Below are 16710 nucleotides of genomic sequence, written 5' to 3'. Positions count from 1 at the left end.
GGAGACATTCCATAGAATATCATTCTATATTCCTTAGTCCTATTTCTGGACATCATCTTTTAGAATATGAAACTGATCTGACCCTGCCAACAGGGGTTTGAAAATGGATGAAAGGATCCCCACAAAGGAATACGCATGATTGGTTGAAGGTACAGGGGCTGCATGCCAGATGGCACCATATTCCGTCCGGTCAAAAGTAGTGCATTTTAAAGGGAATATGGGGCTACTTGGGACACAGAGGGAATATTCCTGAACTGTACCAACACAGAGAGGATTAATTCAATTGAGTGTTGGTAAATACGGCATGTCTACAAAAAGAGATATTCTAGATTAGGCATTTCTTTAGTCACTGACTCTTAGTAAAGTCACAAAGGGCAGTCAGGCAAGACAAAGGGGGTTTGTTCAATATATTAAGTTGAACAATTGAATGAGTGACGAGAAGAGTCTTCACACTAATTGTTTATGAGAAGAGAAACATTCAGATGAACATTTCATTTACTGAGAGTCTATCTATGTGTAATCTACCTAAGAAATACAGCACAACGGACATACATGTTAGAGGGCAGATAATGGACTGGTGTTTGTGTGTATAATATACAAGAGGTCTCTGTGGACCCTGTCAGTCTTCTAGTGGACTATAGGAAGTGGAGGCGGCAGCACTGAGGAAGGGAGTCTTACCAGACAGACACACACACACACACACACACTGGGGCTCTCACCAGGGTGAAGCTCTTGGGCGAGGCGGCCCATCTCTTTACAGTGGTGAGGGGCCACTCCTGCACCACGTCTTTGGTCTTCTCCTCCACCCTCATCACTGACTCTTTGGTTATCCCCAACAGCCTGGGGACCAGCTTATTCTTACTCTTCATCTTCTCCTATAAAACAGTGTGACAGAACAATGGGAAATATTAAGCAACAAAAGCCTATTGGAGAATGATGAAGAATAAGCAACAAAAGCCTATTGGAGAATGATGAAGAATAAGCAACAAAAGCCTATTGGAGAATGATGAAGAATAAGCAACAAAAGCCTATTGGAGAATGATGACGAATAAGCAACAAAAGCCTATTGGAGAATGATGAAGAATAAGCAACAAAAGCCTATTGGAGAATGATGACGAATAAGCAACAAAAGCCTATTGGAGAATGATGACGAATAAGCAACAAAAGCCTATTGGAGAATGATGACGAATAAGCAACAAAACCTTATTGGAGAATGATGAAGAATAAGCAACAAAAGCCTATTGGAGAACAATGGGAGAATAAGCAACAACTAACACTCAGAGAACAGTGGAAAATACACAACATATTCATACTATTAATCTTCTAATACAAACAAACAGTCAATAGAAAACAATGGAAAATAAAAAGCAACAAAGTGTCATTAGAGAACAGAGTGAAATAAGCATCCAAAACCTCATAAAACTTAATATTCACATGAACGGTTAAGATATTAAGGACTATGTCTAATCCATCAAGAATCATGGACTGCCTTTCACTCACACTTTCCTAAAATAGAAATGGCGTCCTTCTCCCTCTATCTCATGTGGCTTTTCTGACTGATCAGAGGGAGAGAGGAGAGTTGATTGGGAGTGACACAAGGACAGAGGTGAGGAGTGTTTAAGAGTTGCTCAACACTGCCTTGCTGGTGGATTGGGTCTCTATGGGCTCTGGAGGAGTGAGGGGCGGGGAGCCAGAGGAACTGGAGGGGTGAGGGGCGGGGGATCAGGGGAGCTGGAGGGGAGAGGGGCGGGGGAGACCAGGGGAGCTGGAGGGGTGACCAGGGGAGCTGGAGGGGAGAGGGGCTGGAGGGGGACCAGGGGAGCTGGAGGGGAGACCAGGGGAGCTGGAGGGGTGACCAGGGGAGCTGGAGGGGAGACCAGGGAGCTGGAGGGGAGACCAGGGGAGCTGGAGGGGAGACCAGGGGAGCTGGAGGGGGAGGGGAGACCAGGGGAGCTGGAGGGGAGACCAGGGGAGCTGGAGGGGAGACCAGGGGAGCTGGAGGGGAGACCAGGGAGCTGGAGGAGAGGGGCGGGGGGGACCAGGGGAGCTGGAGGGGTGCGGGGGCGTGGGGGACCAGGGGAGCTGGAGGGTGACGGGCGGGGGACCAGGGGAGCTGGAGGTGATGACGGGCTGGAGGGGTGATGGGCGGGGGGACCAGGGGAGCTGGGAGCTGGGGGGGTGAGGTGCGGGGGACCAGGGGAGCTGGAGGGTGACGGGGGCAGGGGACCAGGGGAGCTGGACGGGGGGGACAGGGGGGAGGGGGGGGATCAGGCGGGAGCTGGAGGGGACGGGGGGGCAGGGGGACCAGGGGAGCTGGAGGGGTTACGGGCGAGGGGACCAGGGAGCTGGGGTAGGGGGACCAGGGGAGCTGGAGGCATGACGGGCGGGGGACCAGGGGAGCTGGAGGGGTGGGGGTGCTGGGGGGGGACCAGGGGAGCTGGAGGGTTGACGGGCGGGGGAGGACCAAACAAACTGGCCCCTCCTATCTCCCTGTGTGGGCTGCAGTAAAAGGACAGACCCTGCCTGGCAGAGGTGCAGCCAGAAACCACTAGTTAACCCTCCAGGTGCTTGCTCTCTGTCTCCCTCCCTCGCGCTCTCTCCCTGCTCACAGGGAAGTAATCATTATGCCACACTCCAGTGCACAGGCTGCAGGCACATGGTCACTTTCCAGGAACACAATGAACCTCACAGAGGTGATGATGATGGGAGTAAGTTAGTGTTCACTGCTTTGCTACAGTTCTACCAGCTTAACCAGAGCCATTTAAATCCATCAACTATGACTTTTGTCTTTATATTACCTTCTCATAAACCACTGTGGGATGTGTTTGAATCAAAAGGTTTATTGTTCATCACTTCTATGTATTGCTTTAACTCCTACTCAAACGTCTGTATCCAGATATGAAGAATTTGTCAGAAATGTGTCTAACACTTCTGTTTAGCTCACATCTACATAAGATTAATGGGTGTGCCAAAACGTGCAATATTTCCTCAGCCTAATTCATTCAAATCATTACCACACTGCCTTGTGTTGCTCTGCCATTTCTTAACTAGGAAAGTGTGACTCTGGAGTCTGAATAATGATGCGGTCAGTTTTCTAGCCTGGTACTAGATCTTTTTGTACAGTACTAGCCAACTCCTATGCTTGTTGCTGGCAAGACTGCATAAATAGATCAGGGACCAGGCTAGGAAACGTGTAGTTTGGGAGAAGCCAGATGAGCATATTTCAGTCATCTGGTTGGTCTTAAACCTAATGCTCAGGTGGGATTGGATTCTGTCCACTCCAAAGAGAAGACATTCCTCTGATATGAAAGAGTGGAACGAGGCCTTGGTGTGGCAACAACATGAAAAGCTACTGATATTCAGCAGTAACCCACTCATTTCTGCACCTGCTAGTGCTTCACACACACACACAATCTTACCTTCACCAGGAAGAAAGACACTCCGTATGTCCTTAGGGACCTGGCTAGCTTCACGTACTTTACTTTAGCTTCTATCTCTGTCATCTCACCACAGTTCTTGTGGTCCTGTGAGTTTGAAAATAGAATAGAATATATTAAAGCAGTAAGGCACGATGGGGTGCTCTGCGTTGTGTCGTGCATAAGAACAGCCCTTAGCCGTGGTATATTAGCCATATACCCAGAGGTGCCTTATTGCCATTATAAACTGGCTACAAACGTATACCTGCGGTATACGGTCTCATATACCATGACTTTCAGCCAATCAGCATTCAGTGCTTGAACCAGCAGGGTTCTACTTTTATTTAGACTATCAGCAGTTGTATGGTACTAAGAAATTGACAGAATAGGAACCAAAAGTTATAAATAATTAATTCAGAAACAAGCCAATTAATTGAAGATAAAATGGCAATATATTTTTATTTATTTAACCTTTATTTAACTAGGCAAGTCAGTTAAGAACAAATTCTTATTTATAATGACGGCCTAAGAACAGTGGGTGAACTTCCTTGTTCAGGGGCAGAACGACAGATTCGATCTAGCAACCTTTTGGTTACTGGCCCAAAGCTCTAACCACTAGGCTACCTGCCGCCCCAATATCTACTTCTATAAGATTCATAAACAAACTGGACCAACCTGAAAGATTTTCTTTTCATTCCCTCGCTGCTTGATATATTCTTTAGGTAGAAACTCCTTGAGGCTAAAATAGATTATAGGTAGGTACAGGTTGAGAGTTTATACATAAAACCATGAAAAGTCTGCTGGTTTAAAACAACAAAACCCCATTTAATATGGTGAGGATTTGTATTATGAAAACAAATCAGTACCCTGAAGTAATACATTCCTTCCAGTAATATTTCTTCATTGTATTGAATAGCATCACCTTCATGATAAAAATCATCATCACCATGTTCATCATCATCCTTCCCCTGATTCAGAGGGGTTGGGTTGAAGGCAGAAGACACATTTCAGTTGAATGCATTCAGTTGTACAACTAACTAGGTATCCCACATTCCCTTCGCCTTATGTAACGTTAAAGTAGTCTTCAGAAGGAAGTGAAGCTTACTCTAGGAATCCAGGCTTGTGTTTGTGTTCTATGTGCGGTCCAAACTGGATCTGAGCCTGAATCCCTGCAAACTCACAGGCCTTGTCGAAGGACACAGGGTGAGAACCATTTAGGATGTCATCTCGTGCCTGGGAGAGAGAAACACACACACATTTAATATAATCACCGTCATAAGAGAAAAAAGAAGACTAGGCAGGACCCCTGGGACCAAATGTCACACAGAAGAGGACACTGTCAGTAGACACGGGAATAGGGTCCCAGTCCCACCATGACTTGACAATGACACAAATTCAATATGCCAGCTGCAAACATCAAAATACAATACATCGCAAATGCACTGACAAATGATTTAGAAATGCAGGAAAATATACATGCGTACACACAAACCTTGAGGCAGTAATCATTGTGGTGGTGATAATGAGAGACCAGAGTGTGAAGCACCAGTGTGTGTGTGTGTTCAATTATTATTATAAAAGGAAACAAAAAATTGAATAACAGATGTTCTCTATCCATCAACATTCATCCTTTACAGCATGTTTCTGGTGAAGAGCTTAATTGCTGACTACTATGCAGGGCAAGTACAACAGAGGAGAAGGCATGGGAGAGGAAAGAGGGAAAGAGAGGGGCGGGAGAGAGTGAAAGATAGTTATTGAGGAGGGAAGGATGAAAAGAGAGAGTAAGAAAGAGTAGGAGAGAGGGAAGTGGAAAGGACAGAGACGTTTTAAAAGCAGAAGGAGAGGAGAGACCGCGGTGAGGGTCAGACCTGGACATAGAGCAGGTTGAGCTGGACCGGGTCTCGTGAGTCCACGTTCTGGTCTGAGTAGAAGAACTTCCTCCTGAGCAGAAGAGTTTCGGTCTCCTCCACCCCCTGCTCACGGAACGTTCTGCTGTGGTCAAGCCAGTTCACTAAACACACAAACATTGATATTAACTCGTAAATGCAGATTCTGACCTTCTCAATAAACTTAAAAATCTAACCATAATTCTCTCCATTATAGTCAACCCATGGGTTGACTCAATATTTTATAAAACCAAAATCCATGTTGGCGTCAGTGTTCCCCTGAAGGGGGGTAGTGATAATGTCAATAGTGGTGTAAAGCTGCCCATCAGTTTGATGGATGTGCCAATAACTAGAGGCTGGAGAGGAGCTGCCCTGTCCATGGCCTGTAGGCCTGCTGTGAAGTGTTCAGTCAAAGACAGACGTCCATTGCCTACAGCACATGAGAAATGGACACTAACGCTCAGGAAAAAAGGAGGACAATACAATTTGATGTGCGATAACAGAATCCAACTCAAATCACTATTAAAATAATACCTTAAACAAAAATGTCAGTCAAATCAATAACCGGCAAATAATGAAAAAAAATAATGAATATGAAACACGCAGATGTAAAAAAATCTATTTTCAGAACAGACAGAGCAATACCTTCAAGGATAGCAGATGCAATTTAGCTAACTAAATAATCCTGTTACTGCGAACTTTATTCAAAACATATTTGGCTCATATGATCGGTTGAATTATAAAAAAATGACCATAAGGGAAATTAAATTGGCTTAAGTATCAACATGTTCCCAGAACTAGTGGCAATTTGTAGAGATGGCAGGTAGCCTCGTGGTTAAGAGCGTTGGACAGTAACCGAAAGGTCAATGGTTTGAATCCCCAAGCTGACAAGGTGAACATTCTGTTCATGTGCCCTTGAGCAAGGCACTTCACCCCAATTGCTCTGGATAAGAGCGTCTGCTAGAGATGTTTGGCCTCAACTAAGGCCCTATAGTTCACAAGGAGTTAAAAATGATAAGTGAAGTTGGCCTAAACTCACAGTCATCGTCTGTGTGAAGCTTGGCTTTGAGTTTCTCCATCTTCCTCTCGTCTCGGAGCAGAGTCCTGTCTTTCTTCAGGGTGCCCGTCCCATCCTCCTTCTTCTCCTCCATTACCTCCTGGATCAGAGAGTACTCCTCGTAGTTGGTGATTCCTGAAATCACAGGGGAAAGCTTTCAGACAACCTCAAACCACTGGCTCTCCTATGACAGGTGTTTAAATAAATCATGTAATCCATGTGTTTTTACAAATAATGGACCACTCACCTATTCTACTGCATATCGTCACTAGCAGCTCTCCCACTGTTTTGGAGTCGTCCACCATGATGGTTTTCACAGCTCCATCCAGCATCTTGATCTTCAATGGCCTCTGTTTCTTCTTGTATTCAATGATATCCTGAGAAGGAGGGAGAGGGAGGGAGAGCAAAATATAAACTGTGAATGTGGCAAAAAGTAGAGCGAGTGATCAAACATTTAGCCAGTCGAAGGCGAGAGGGATGAACGGAGGGCAGAAAATCTAATTTAACGGTTGCCTATTCCTTCCACACAACTCTCTAATTTCTCGCACACAGCAATATGAAAAAGGTTTTCCTCTGAACTACATACTCTGTCATTCCAACAGGTCTGGTACTTCACCCTGCTTTAAACACACAGCAATATGAAAAAGATTTTCCTCTGAACTACATACTCTGTCATTCCAACAGGTCTGGTACTTCACCCTGCTTTAAACACACAGCACTCGTCTAGAGAGGAAATACCAATGGAAAACACATCCAATGAACACGTTTTGTGTGTGCGATCTTTGAGGACCAACGTCAATCAAGAATAGTGTCAGTGTGTGTGTGTGTTACAGTATGTGATTCTCATACTTTAAATACTTTCTCCATGGCAACAACTACAAAGAACCTTCGCTACAGTAGAGGACTGGTCAGATTACTAAGGGTTACAGAAGGTATGCTTTAGGTAGGTTTTTACCCCATTCCGCAGCATGTAATAATCCAGAGTTCTTCCTGACTCCAGCCAGATGCCTTTCCTGAGGTCCTCATCAGAAAGGAACAGACCGTAGTCTGAGGCTGGAAGACAATAGGAATACAAGTTACCATTAGCAATAGGATGAATGATGCATTTCTAAGCCCTTGTTTCTAGTGTCGAGAAGCAGGTACCATTCTAATTCTTCCGAAGTGCATCCTCCCTTCCTTGAAGGAATGAGTGCTAAGACATGACTGTACAGATGAAAGCCACGTGGTGCCCTTGCTTTCACCTGTTAAGGAAGGATGGTCTATAAAGGAATTTGAACGTGGCCTCAGTCGCTTGTATGTCTGTGTCTTGTGAGTGTACCTTGTCCAGTCTGGGCTTCGGGAACCCTCTCTCTGATGATTCTGCAGGCGTCGTAGACGGCCGTGGACGGCTCAAACTGCATGGTCTTCACCAGGTTGCACTGGCAGACGCAGATCTTCAGGGACAGGGCCACCATCTTGGCAGGTGGTGTGGGGTATGTCTACACCTGGGAGAATGGAGTGTGAGATCAGTATAAGATGTGGATGAGAACAAAGGAAATACAACTACTTAGTTATTTTCCATGAAGCCAAGACACAGACGTGATCGCACCACATTAGTAATATTTCACAGAACTCATTCTGGTGAGTTAGAGCCAATGACAAATTCACAAGTTCTCAAATACAGTCCATCTGTTGTCTGGGGAAAACGAAGTGGGTCAAAACTGAAGTCATGTCTGTATCTGGATATAAACAACATGAGAAGAACACTGCCATCTGTCTGTCTCACTGAGCGGGCAGACACTCAAACAACCTGAAAATCTATTTATCTGTAACCCAGACAGACAGAAATTAGCCATGTGCCACTCGGAGACGACAGAGAACATATCCTGCATATTACTCTGACAAGGAGAAATAACTGCACCTGGTTGGTACACACGCAGAGGGTTCAAGTCTAATCAACAGCCTATTTACCTAGATATATACCTACAACAATTTCACTACACCAGCAATAACATCTGCTAAAAATGTGTTTGTGACCAATCAAATTTGATTCACCGCCACACCGGTGGTCACGAGTCATGAAGGCAGTCAAATTCCACATGACCGTTTAGTCATGGTAATTAGGCTTCTCCAAGCTCTGATGCTGCTGATGGTATTAGTAGCTTACCTAACTTGCTAACTGCCTAGTACTCTGCACTCTACTGTCCTTCTAATCACTCTGACAATGCAAATGTGATTGAAAATCAAATCAAACACTTCATGAGCTCATGTTGAGCAACATTTCTATAGGCTATGCAATTGCATGAGAAAACAGTGGTGCCCTCTATTAAAAAGAGGATCCAATCAGCTTTCTGTAGGCTAGGCCTACTATATTTATTTCTCAACCTTCCTAATATTAAGCACATTGCTTCTCTTTACAACAGGAGTATAGCCTACCTGGCTGGCATTTAAAAAATGAACATTAGCTATTTAAGGGCATAGGTGACAGGTATTTTCCCCTGCCCGTTTCGAGACGGGTGCATGATAATGGTCCATTCTAAATCCATACAAATTTCATACATATGTTATTTAGTATATGTAAAGACAAGATTAAGTCAAGAACAGTCTGATGGATGACAACATTAGCTTGTGAATTATATATTATCATTTGTGAATGATGCCCAGCATAAGGCAAGAAACAATGCATTTTTTGGCTACTTAAAAAAATAATAAGTCGCACACCCCATTTAGCCTAGCCCATAGGCCTATATGTTTTGAGGCCTATAAGGTTTGTATCACAACTAAAGTGGATAAATAAGTTTTTAAAATTAAGCACATTAAACCGCTTTACAAGGGGTATAGAGCCTAACTGGCAAATAAAACAATACAAATCTAATTTTATTTGTCACACACATGGTTAGCAATGTTAATGCAAGCGTAGCAAAATGCTTGTGCTTCTAGTTCCGACAGTGCAGTAATATCTAACAAGTAATCTAACAAATTCACAACGACTACCTTATACACACAAATGTAAAGGGATGGAATAAGAATATGTACATGTAAATATATGGATGAGCGATGGCTATGCGGCACAGACGCAATAGACGGTATGAAATAAATCAAATCAAATTTTATTTGTCACATACACATGGTTAGCAGATGTTAATGCGAGTGTAGCGAAATGCTTGTGCTTCTAGTTCCGACAATGCAGTAATAACGAGCAAGTAATCTAACTAACAATTCCAAAAAAAACTACTGTCATACACAGTGTAAGGGGATAAAGAATATGTACATAAGGATATATGAATGAGTGATGGTACAGAGCAGCATAGGCAAGATACAGTAGATGATATCGAGTACAGTATATACATATGAGATAAGTATGTAAACCAAGTGGCATAGTTAAAGTGGCTAGTGATACATGTATTACATAAGGATGCAGTCGATGATATAGAGTACAGTATCAACGTATGCATATGAGATGAACAATGTAGGGTAAGTAACATTATATAAGGTAGCATTGTTTAAAGTGGCTAGTGATATATTTGCATCATTTCATTTCCCATGATTAAAGTGGCTGGAGTTGAGTCAGTGTCATTGACAGTGTGTTGGCAGTAGCCACTCAATGTTAGTGGTGGCTGTTTAACAGTCTGATGGCCTTGAGATAGAAGCTGTTTTTCAGTCTCTCGGTCCCAGCTTTGATGCACCTGTACTGACCTCGCCTTCTGGATGGCAGCGGGGTGAACAGGCAGTGGCTCGGGTGGTTGATGTCCTTGATGATCTTTATGGCCTTCCTGTAGCATCGGGTGGTGTAGGTGTCCTGGAGGGCAGGTAGTTTGCCCCCGGTGATGCGTTGTGCAGACCTCACTACCCTCTGGAGAGCCTTACGGTTGAGGGCGGTGCAGTTGCCATACCAGGCGGTGATACAGCCCGCCAGGATGCTCTCGATTGTGCATCTGTAGAAGTTTGTGAGTGCTTTTAGTGACAAGCCGAATTTCTTCAGCCTCCTGAGGTTGAAGAGGCGCTGCTGCGCCTTCCTCACGATGCTTCCACCCCTGGTTGCGCAATCGATATGCTGATAAAATTTAGGGAGTCTTGTTTTCAGATTAGCCTTGTTAAAATCCCCAGCTACAATGAATGCAGCCTCCGGATAAATCGTTTCCAGTTTGCAGAGAGTTAAATAAAGTTCGTTCAGAGCCATCGATGTGTCTGCTTGGGGGGGGATATATACGGCTGTGATTATAATCGAAGAGAATTCTCTTGGTAGATAATGCGGTCTACATTTGATTGTGAGGAATTCTAAATCAGGTGAACAGAAGGATTTGAGTTCCTGTATGTTTCTTTCATCACACCATGTCACGTTGGCCATAAGACATACGCCCCCGCCCCTCTTCTTACCAGAAAGATGTTTGTTTCTGTCGGCGCGATGCGTGGAGAAACCCGCTGGCTGCACCGCAGGTGAACGGATTGCGTCTCTCCAGTTAGCCATGTTTCCGTGAAGCAGAGAACGTTACAGTCTCTGATGTCCCTCTGGAATGCTACCCTTGCTCGGATTTCATCAACCTTGTTGTCAAGAGACTGGACATTGGCAAGAAGAATCTAGGGAGTGGTGCACGATGTGCCCGTCTCCGGAGTCTGACCAGAAGACCGCTTCGTTTCCCTCTTTTTCTGAGTCGTCTCTTTTTTTTTTTTGGTCGCTGCATGTGATCCACTCGGTTACACTGGTTGTAAGGCAGAACACAGGATCCGCGTCGCGAAAAACATATTCTTGGTCGTACTGATGGTGAGTTGATGCTGATCTTATATTCAGTAGTTCTTGTCGGCTGTATGTAAAGAAACCTAAGATGACCTGGGGTACTAGTGTAAGAAATAACACGTAAAAAAACAAAAAACTGCATAGTTTCCTAGGAACGCGAAGCGAGGCGGCCATCTCTGTCGGCGCCGGAAGTAACAGTATATACAGCGGGGCAAAAAAGTTTAGTCAGCCACCAATTGTGCAAGTTCTCCCACTTAAAAAGATGAGGCCTGTAATTTTCATCATAGGTACACTTCAACTATGACAGACAAAATGAGAGAAAAAAATCCAGATAATCACATTGTAGGATTTTTAATGAATATATTTGCAAATTATGGTGGAAAATACGGACCAACTGGCAAGTGTCTTCACTGACATTTTCAACCTCTCCCTGTCCGAGTCTGTAATAACAAAATGTTTTAAGCAGACCACCAGTTCCTGTGCCCAAGAACACTAAGTTAACCTGCCTAAATGACTACTGACCCATTGCACTCACGTCTGTAGCCATGAAGTACTTTGAAAGGCTGGTCATGGCTCACAACACCATTATCCCAGAAACCCTATACCCACTCCAATTTGCATGAAGCACCAACAGATCTTTCCCACCCGGACAAAAGGAACAGCTATGTGAGAATGCTATTCATTGACCACAGCTCAGCGTTCAACACCATAGTGCCCTCAAAGCTCATCAATAAGCTAAAGATCCTGGGACTAAACACCTCCCCCTGCAACTGGATCCTGTACTTCCTGACGGGCCGCCCCCAGATGGTAAGGGTAGTTAACAACACATCCGCCACATTGATCCTCAATACAGGGGCCCCTCAGGGGTGCGTGCTCAGTACCCTCCTGTGCTCCCTTGTTCACTCATGACTGCACGGCCAGGCACAACTCCAACACCATCATTAAATTTGCTGATAGTACAACAGTGGTAGGCCTGATCACCAACAACAACAAGACAGCCTATAGGGAGGTCAGAGACCTGGCCATGTATTGCCAGGACAACAACCTCTCCCTCAACATGATCAAGACAAAGGAGATGATAGTGGACTACAAGAAAAAGAGGACCTAGCATGTCCCCCATTCTCATCGATGGGGCTGCAGTGGAGCAGGTTGAGAGCTTCAAGTTCATTGGTGTCCACATCACCAACAAACTAACATGGTCCAAGCACACCAAGACAGTCATGAAAAGGGCACAACAAAGCCGATTCCCCCCTCAGGAGACTGAAAAGATTTAGCATGGGTCCCCAGATCCTCAAAAGGTTCTACTGCTGCACAATCGAGAGCATCCTGACTGCATGCATCACTGCCTGGTATGGCAACTGTTCAGCCTCCGACCGCAAGGCACTACAGAGGGTAGTGCAAACGGCCCAATACATCACTGGGGCCAAGCTTTCTGCCATCCAGGACCTCTATACCAGGCGGTGTCAGAGGAAGGCCCTAAAAATTGTCAAAGGCTCCAGCCACCTTAGTCAGACTGTTCTCTCTGCAACCGCATGGCAAGCGGTACAAGAGCGCCAAGTCTAGATCCAAAAGGCTTCTTAACAGCTTGTACTCCCAAGCCATAAGACTGCTAAACAGCTAATCAAATGGCTATCCAGACTATTTGCATTAACCCCCGCCACATTTTCTTCTTTTTGCTGTTTATCATCTATGCATAGTCACTTTACTTACCCCTACCTACATGTACTGGTAGCCCCTATAATAGAGGTCGACCGATTACTCGGAATGGCCGCATTTTCTGACACCGATTACATTGCACTCCACGAGGAGACTGCGTGGCAGGCTGACTACCTGTTGTGTGAGTGCAGCAAGGAGCCAAAGTAAGGTGCTAGCTAGCATTAGCATCTTATAAAAAACAACCAATCTTAACATAATCACTAGTTAACTACACATGGTTGATGATATTACTAGTTTATCTAGCTTGTCCTGCGTTGCATATAATCGATGCGGTGCCTGTTAATTTGTCATTGAATCACAGCCTATTTCGCCAAACGGGTGATTTAACAAGCGCATTCGCGAAAAAAAGCATTGTCTTTGCACCAACGTGTACCTAACCATAAACATGAACACCTTTCTTAAAATCAATATACAAGTATACATTTTTAAACCTGCATATTTAGTTCAAATTGCCTGCTATCATTAATTTATTTTAACAAGGGAAATGGTATCACTTCTCTTGCGTTCTGTGCAAGCAGAGTCAGGGTATATGCAGCAGTTTGGGCCACCTGGCTCGTTGCGAACTGTGTGAAGACCATTTCTTCCTAACAAACACCGTAATTAATTTGCCAGAATTTAACATAATTATGACATAACATTGAAGGTTGTGCAAAATAACAGCAATATTTAGACTTATGGATGCCACCCGTTAGATAAAATACGGAACGGTTCCGTATTTCACTGAAGGAATAAATGTTCTGTTTTAGAAATGATAGTTAACGTGTTTGATCATATTAATGACCTAAGGCTCGTATTTCTGTGTGTTACTATATTATAATTAAGTCTATGATTTGATAGAGCAGTCTGAGCGGTGGTAGGCAGCAGCAGGCTCGTAAGCATTCATTCAAACAACACTTTCGTGCATTTGCCAGCAGCTCTTCGCTGTGCTTCAAGCATTGCGCAGTTTATGACTTCAAGCCTATCAACTCCCGAGATTAGGCTGGCAATACTAAAGTATCTATTAGAACATCCAATAGTCAAAGGTATATGAAATACAAATGGTATAGAGAGAAATAGTCCTATAATAACTACAACCTAAAACCTTTTACCTGGGAATATTGAAGACTCATGTTAAAAGGAACCACCAGCTTTCATATGTTCTCACGTTCTGAGCAAGGAACTGAAACATTAGCTTTTTTACATGGCACATATTGCACTTTTACTTTCTTCTCCAACACTTTGTTTTTGCATTATTTAAAACAAATTGAACATGTTTCATTATTTATTTGAGACTAAATTGATTTTATTGATGTATTATAATAAGTTAAAATAAGTGTTCATTCACTATCAACTATTGTTGTAATTGTCATTATTACACATACATACATTTCATTCATACATACATACATAAAAAGATATATAAAACAATTGGCCGATTAATCAGTATCGGCTTTTTTTTGGTCCTCCCAATAAATCGGTATCGGCGTTGAAAAATCATAATCGGTCGACCTCTACCCTATATAGCCTTGTTATTGTTATTTTATTGTTGCCCTTTTATTTTTTACTTTAGTTTATTTAGTAAATATTTAGCCTAAAACGGCATTGTTGGTTAAGGGCTTGTAAGTAAGCATTTCAAGGTAAAGTCATGTGACAAATACAATTTGATTGAAGTCTGGTGGATTTTACAGGTCAGGTTAGGGTGTGAACACTTCCTAGCCTTGAGAAAAACCATTTGGCTCTTTCCTTCACTAGCAATAAACTGAACCATCTCTCTCTTTATTGGTCTGCCAGAGGGAGCCTTAAAAATTACATGGCTGGCATCAAACAGAACTGACAATTAATGTTCTTAGTAACAACCAAACCATCACTCATCATTTACACAAGTAGGTCTTGATTATTGCAATAATAAATACAAATAATTCTCATGAGAATATAAGAATATGCTTGGCATGAGATGACTGCAGGCTAACGAGAAGATGCCCTGCTATCAAACATGGATTACCACACCAGCCTGCCACCCTTCCTATTCTCTCCCTCAGACGAGGAAGGATTTGCTGAGATCTAGTCGGGTTTTGAAACACCTTCCAGTACACTGAAAAGCAAACCCACTGTGGGAGAAAGGGATATAGAAACTACAATGTACAGTGAAATGACAAGGTAGAATAATGGCATAGCTTTTCATGATCATGTTCAGATTATTAGGGTCACAGTAGGCAAGTAAATGGGGTGGTGTTTATGGTCATTTGTGAGCAGGCTAAGCCCTTGGCTTCCAGATGACCCCATATCCATGTCTGACTTCCTGCTACTGTGACATCACCTCTATAGCCACCTGTCATTTGTCCTGTCCTCCAGACCACATCCATTCGATTAACACCAGTCAATACAAGCTGCAGCCACCCAAGGCAGGCAGAGACAGGTACAAAGGCAAACACCTCTGCCTGTTCAGCAGTACCAAGGTCACCTCCAGCCAAGCGGTCTAATGGAGAGAGGAGAAAGACCCTCTTGTGCACACACAGCCTCACACCTGATTCACCTTTATCATACATCTCAATGTCTAATAAAGGAGAGCAGAATAGTATCTGAAAGCAGACTAGTAGCGGAAGCATACTTCAGGTCAACAACAAAACATTGTAAGGAAAACAACCTAAGGTGAAATCTGAACCACTTCCTTTTGCAGGAGTGAGAGAGGGATGGATAGAGAAGAGAGAGGGATGGACAGAGAAAGAGAAAAGGGTTAGAGCATGGAAATAGGGAGAGAGCGAGAGAGAAAGAGACAGGAGGAGAGCGAGAAATAGGGAGAGAAAGGAGGATAGAGTATATAGAAAGAGACCATGTAATTTAATAGATCAATGAAAGAGCCTGGTCCTGCTGGGAATCCCCAGGCCTGGTTACTGTAACATGGTCTCCAATCCAATAGGAGACTACAATACTGGAGGGCCACTGGGATGGATATTCAATACACGGACAGAACACATCAATGTGGTGCAAATACAATACTGTGTGTATGTGTCCACCAATACAATATAGCCTCATCTTATGACCGTCAGGCTGACTCTACAACAGCACATGGCCTCAGGTTAAAGATAATCACATCTACCTGAGATTTGATCAAGTTCCATTTGGCAAAAATGTAATCCCTACGGCCAATTCTACATTCAACCATGATGAACTCAGATGAACTCAAATTAGCCTGCTGCAAGTGAGATGGATTTGTTTGGAGAGAAGGGCATGGTAAAAAAAAAAACTACTCAGAGAGCAACATCTGGTGAAGTCCTAAGTCCTAAGAAACACCAAAGGGTGGTCGGTGTGTGAGGACCAGGGCTGTAGGTGTGATAGAGAGACAGTATGCCAGTGTTTTAGTGCCTGGGTATCACACATGCAAACCTACTATGTACAATCAAAAGACACACACCGTTGCAGAAGTTAGGTGGTGTGTCCCTGCTGCCTGGTTTAATTGGTGATTTATCAACTTCACATGTATCTCATTAGGACCGCATCTGGATTCTCTCCAATACACAAACACAGTGGGCGACGCTGAATTGTGTGTGTGTGTGTGTGTGTGTTGGGGTCAGGAGGTCTGTGTCAGTAGGCAGCAGCATTAAACACAGATGTAAGGTTTCACCCAGAGAGGAGAGGAGCCTCTGACCCCAGACAGACCTGCTGGAGGGTAACTAGAGAAGGAGCATGACAGAGGCCATCTCCAGCCTCATCTATCAACTTATTGGTTACAGCCTCCCTCATCTTCTCAACCCACTGTCTCTGGACGCTCCAGGTAGCCAAGGCTGCCTGCCTGCAGGCACATATCTAGGACTAGCTTAGCCTCTCCCAGTCCAAAACAAAATTCTTGGAATCTACCCCTAGTCCCCTCGCTCCTACCTGCGACCTGATGGCTACTGACAGCTCACATCGCCAACATGTCCGTTCAGTCATGGGTTGCCATAG

General features: G+C 44.0%; 1 protein-coding gene across 1 annotated transcript in view; it reads right to left on the bottom strand.

Moving 5' to 3' along the window:
* The window catches only part of LOC112237383 (talin-2), a 145572-nt gene that overhangs the window by 67785 nt on the left and 61077 nt on the right, over positions 1-16710 (bottom strand). The window contains exons 2-10 of the mRNA XM_042331122.1: positions 7678-7843; positions 7315-7412; positions 6607-6736; positions 6342-6494; positions 5285-5427; positions 4522-4649; positions 4092-4155; positions 3420-3524; positions 720-875 (exon numbers count right to left, since the gene is read on the bottom strand). Of these exons, the coding sequence (XP_042187056.1) occupies positions 720-875; positions 3420-3524; positions 4092-4155; positions 4522-4649; positions 5285-5427; positions 6342-6494; positions 6607-6736; positions 7315-7412; positions 7678-7813 (1113 nt within the window). The 5' untranslated portion in view covers positions 7814-7843. The remainder of the gene's footprint in view (positions 1-719; positions 876-3419; positions 3525-4091; positions 4156-4521; positions 4650-5284; positions 5428-6341; positions 6495-6606; positions 6737-7314; positions 7413-7677; positions 7844-16710) is intronic.

The sequence above is a fragment of the Oncorhynchus tshawytscha genome, linkage group LG12, assembly GCF_018296145.1.
Source record: "Oncorhynchus tshawytscha isolate Ot180627B linkage group LG12, Otsh_v2.0, whole genome shotgun sequence".
Classification (NCBI taxonomy): domain Eukaryota; kingdom Metazoa; phylum Chordata; class Actinopteri; order Salmoniformes; family Salmonidae; genus Oncorhynchus; species Oncorhynchus tshawytscha.
The sequence above is the reverse complement of the archived record's forward strand: the minus strand, read 5'-3'. Positions and strand labels throughout refer to the sequence as shown.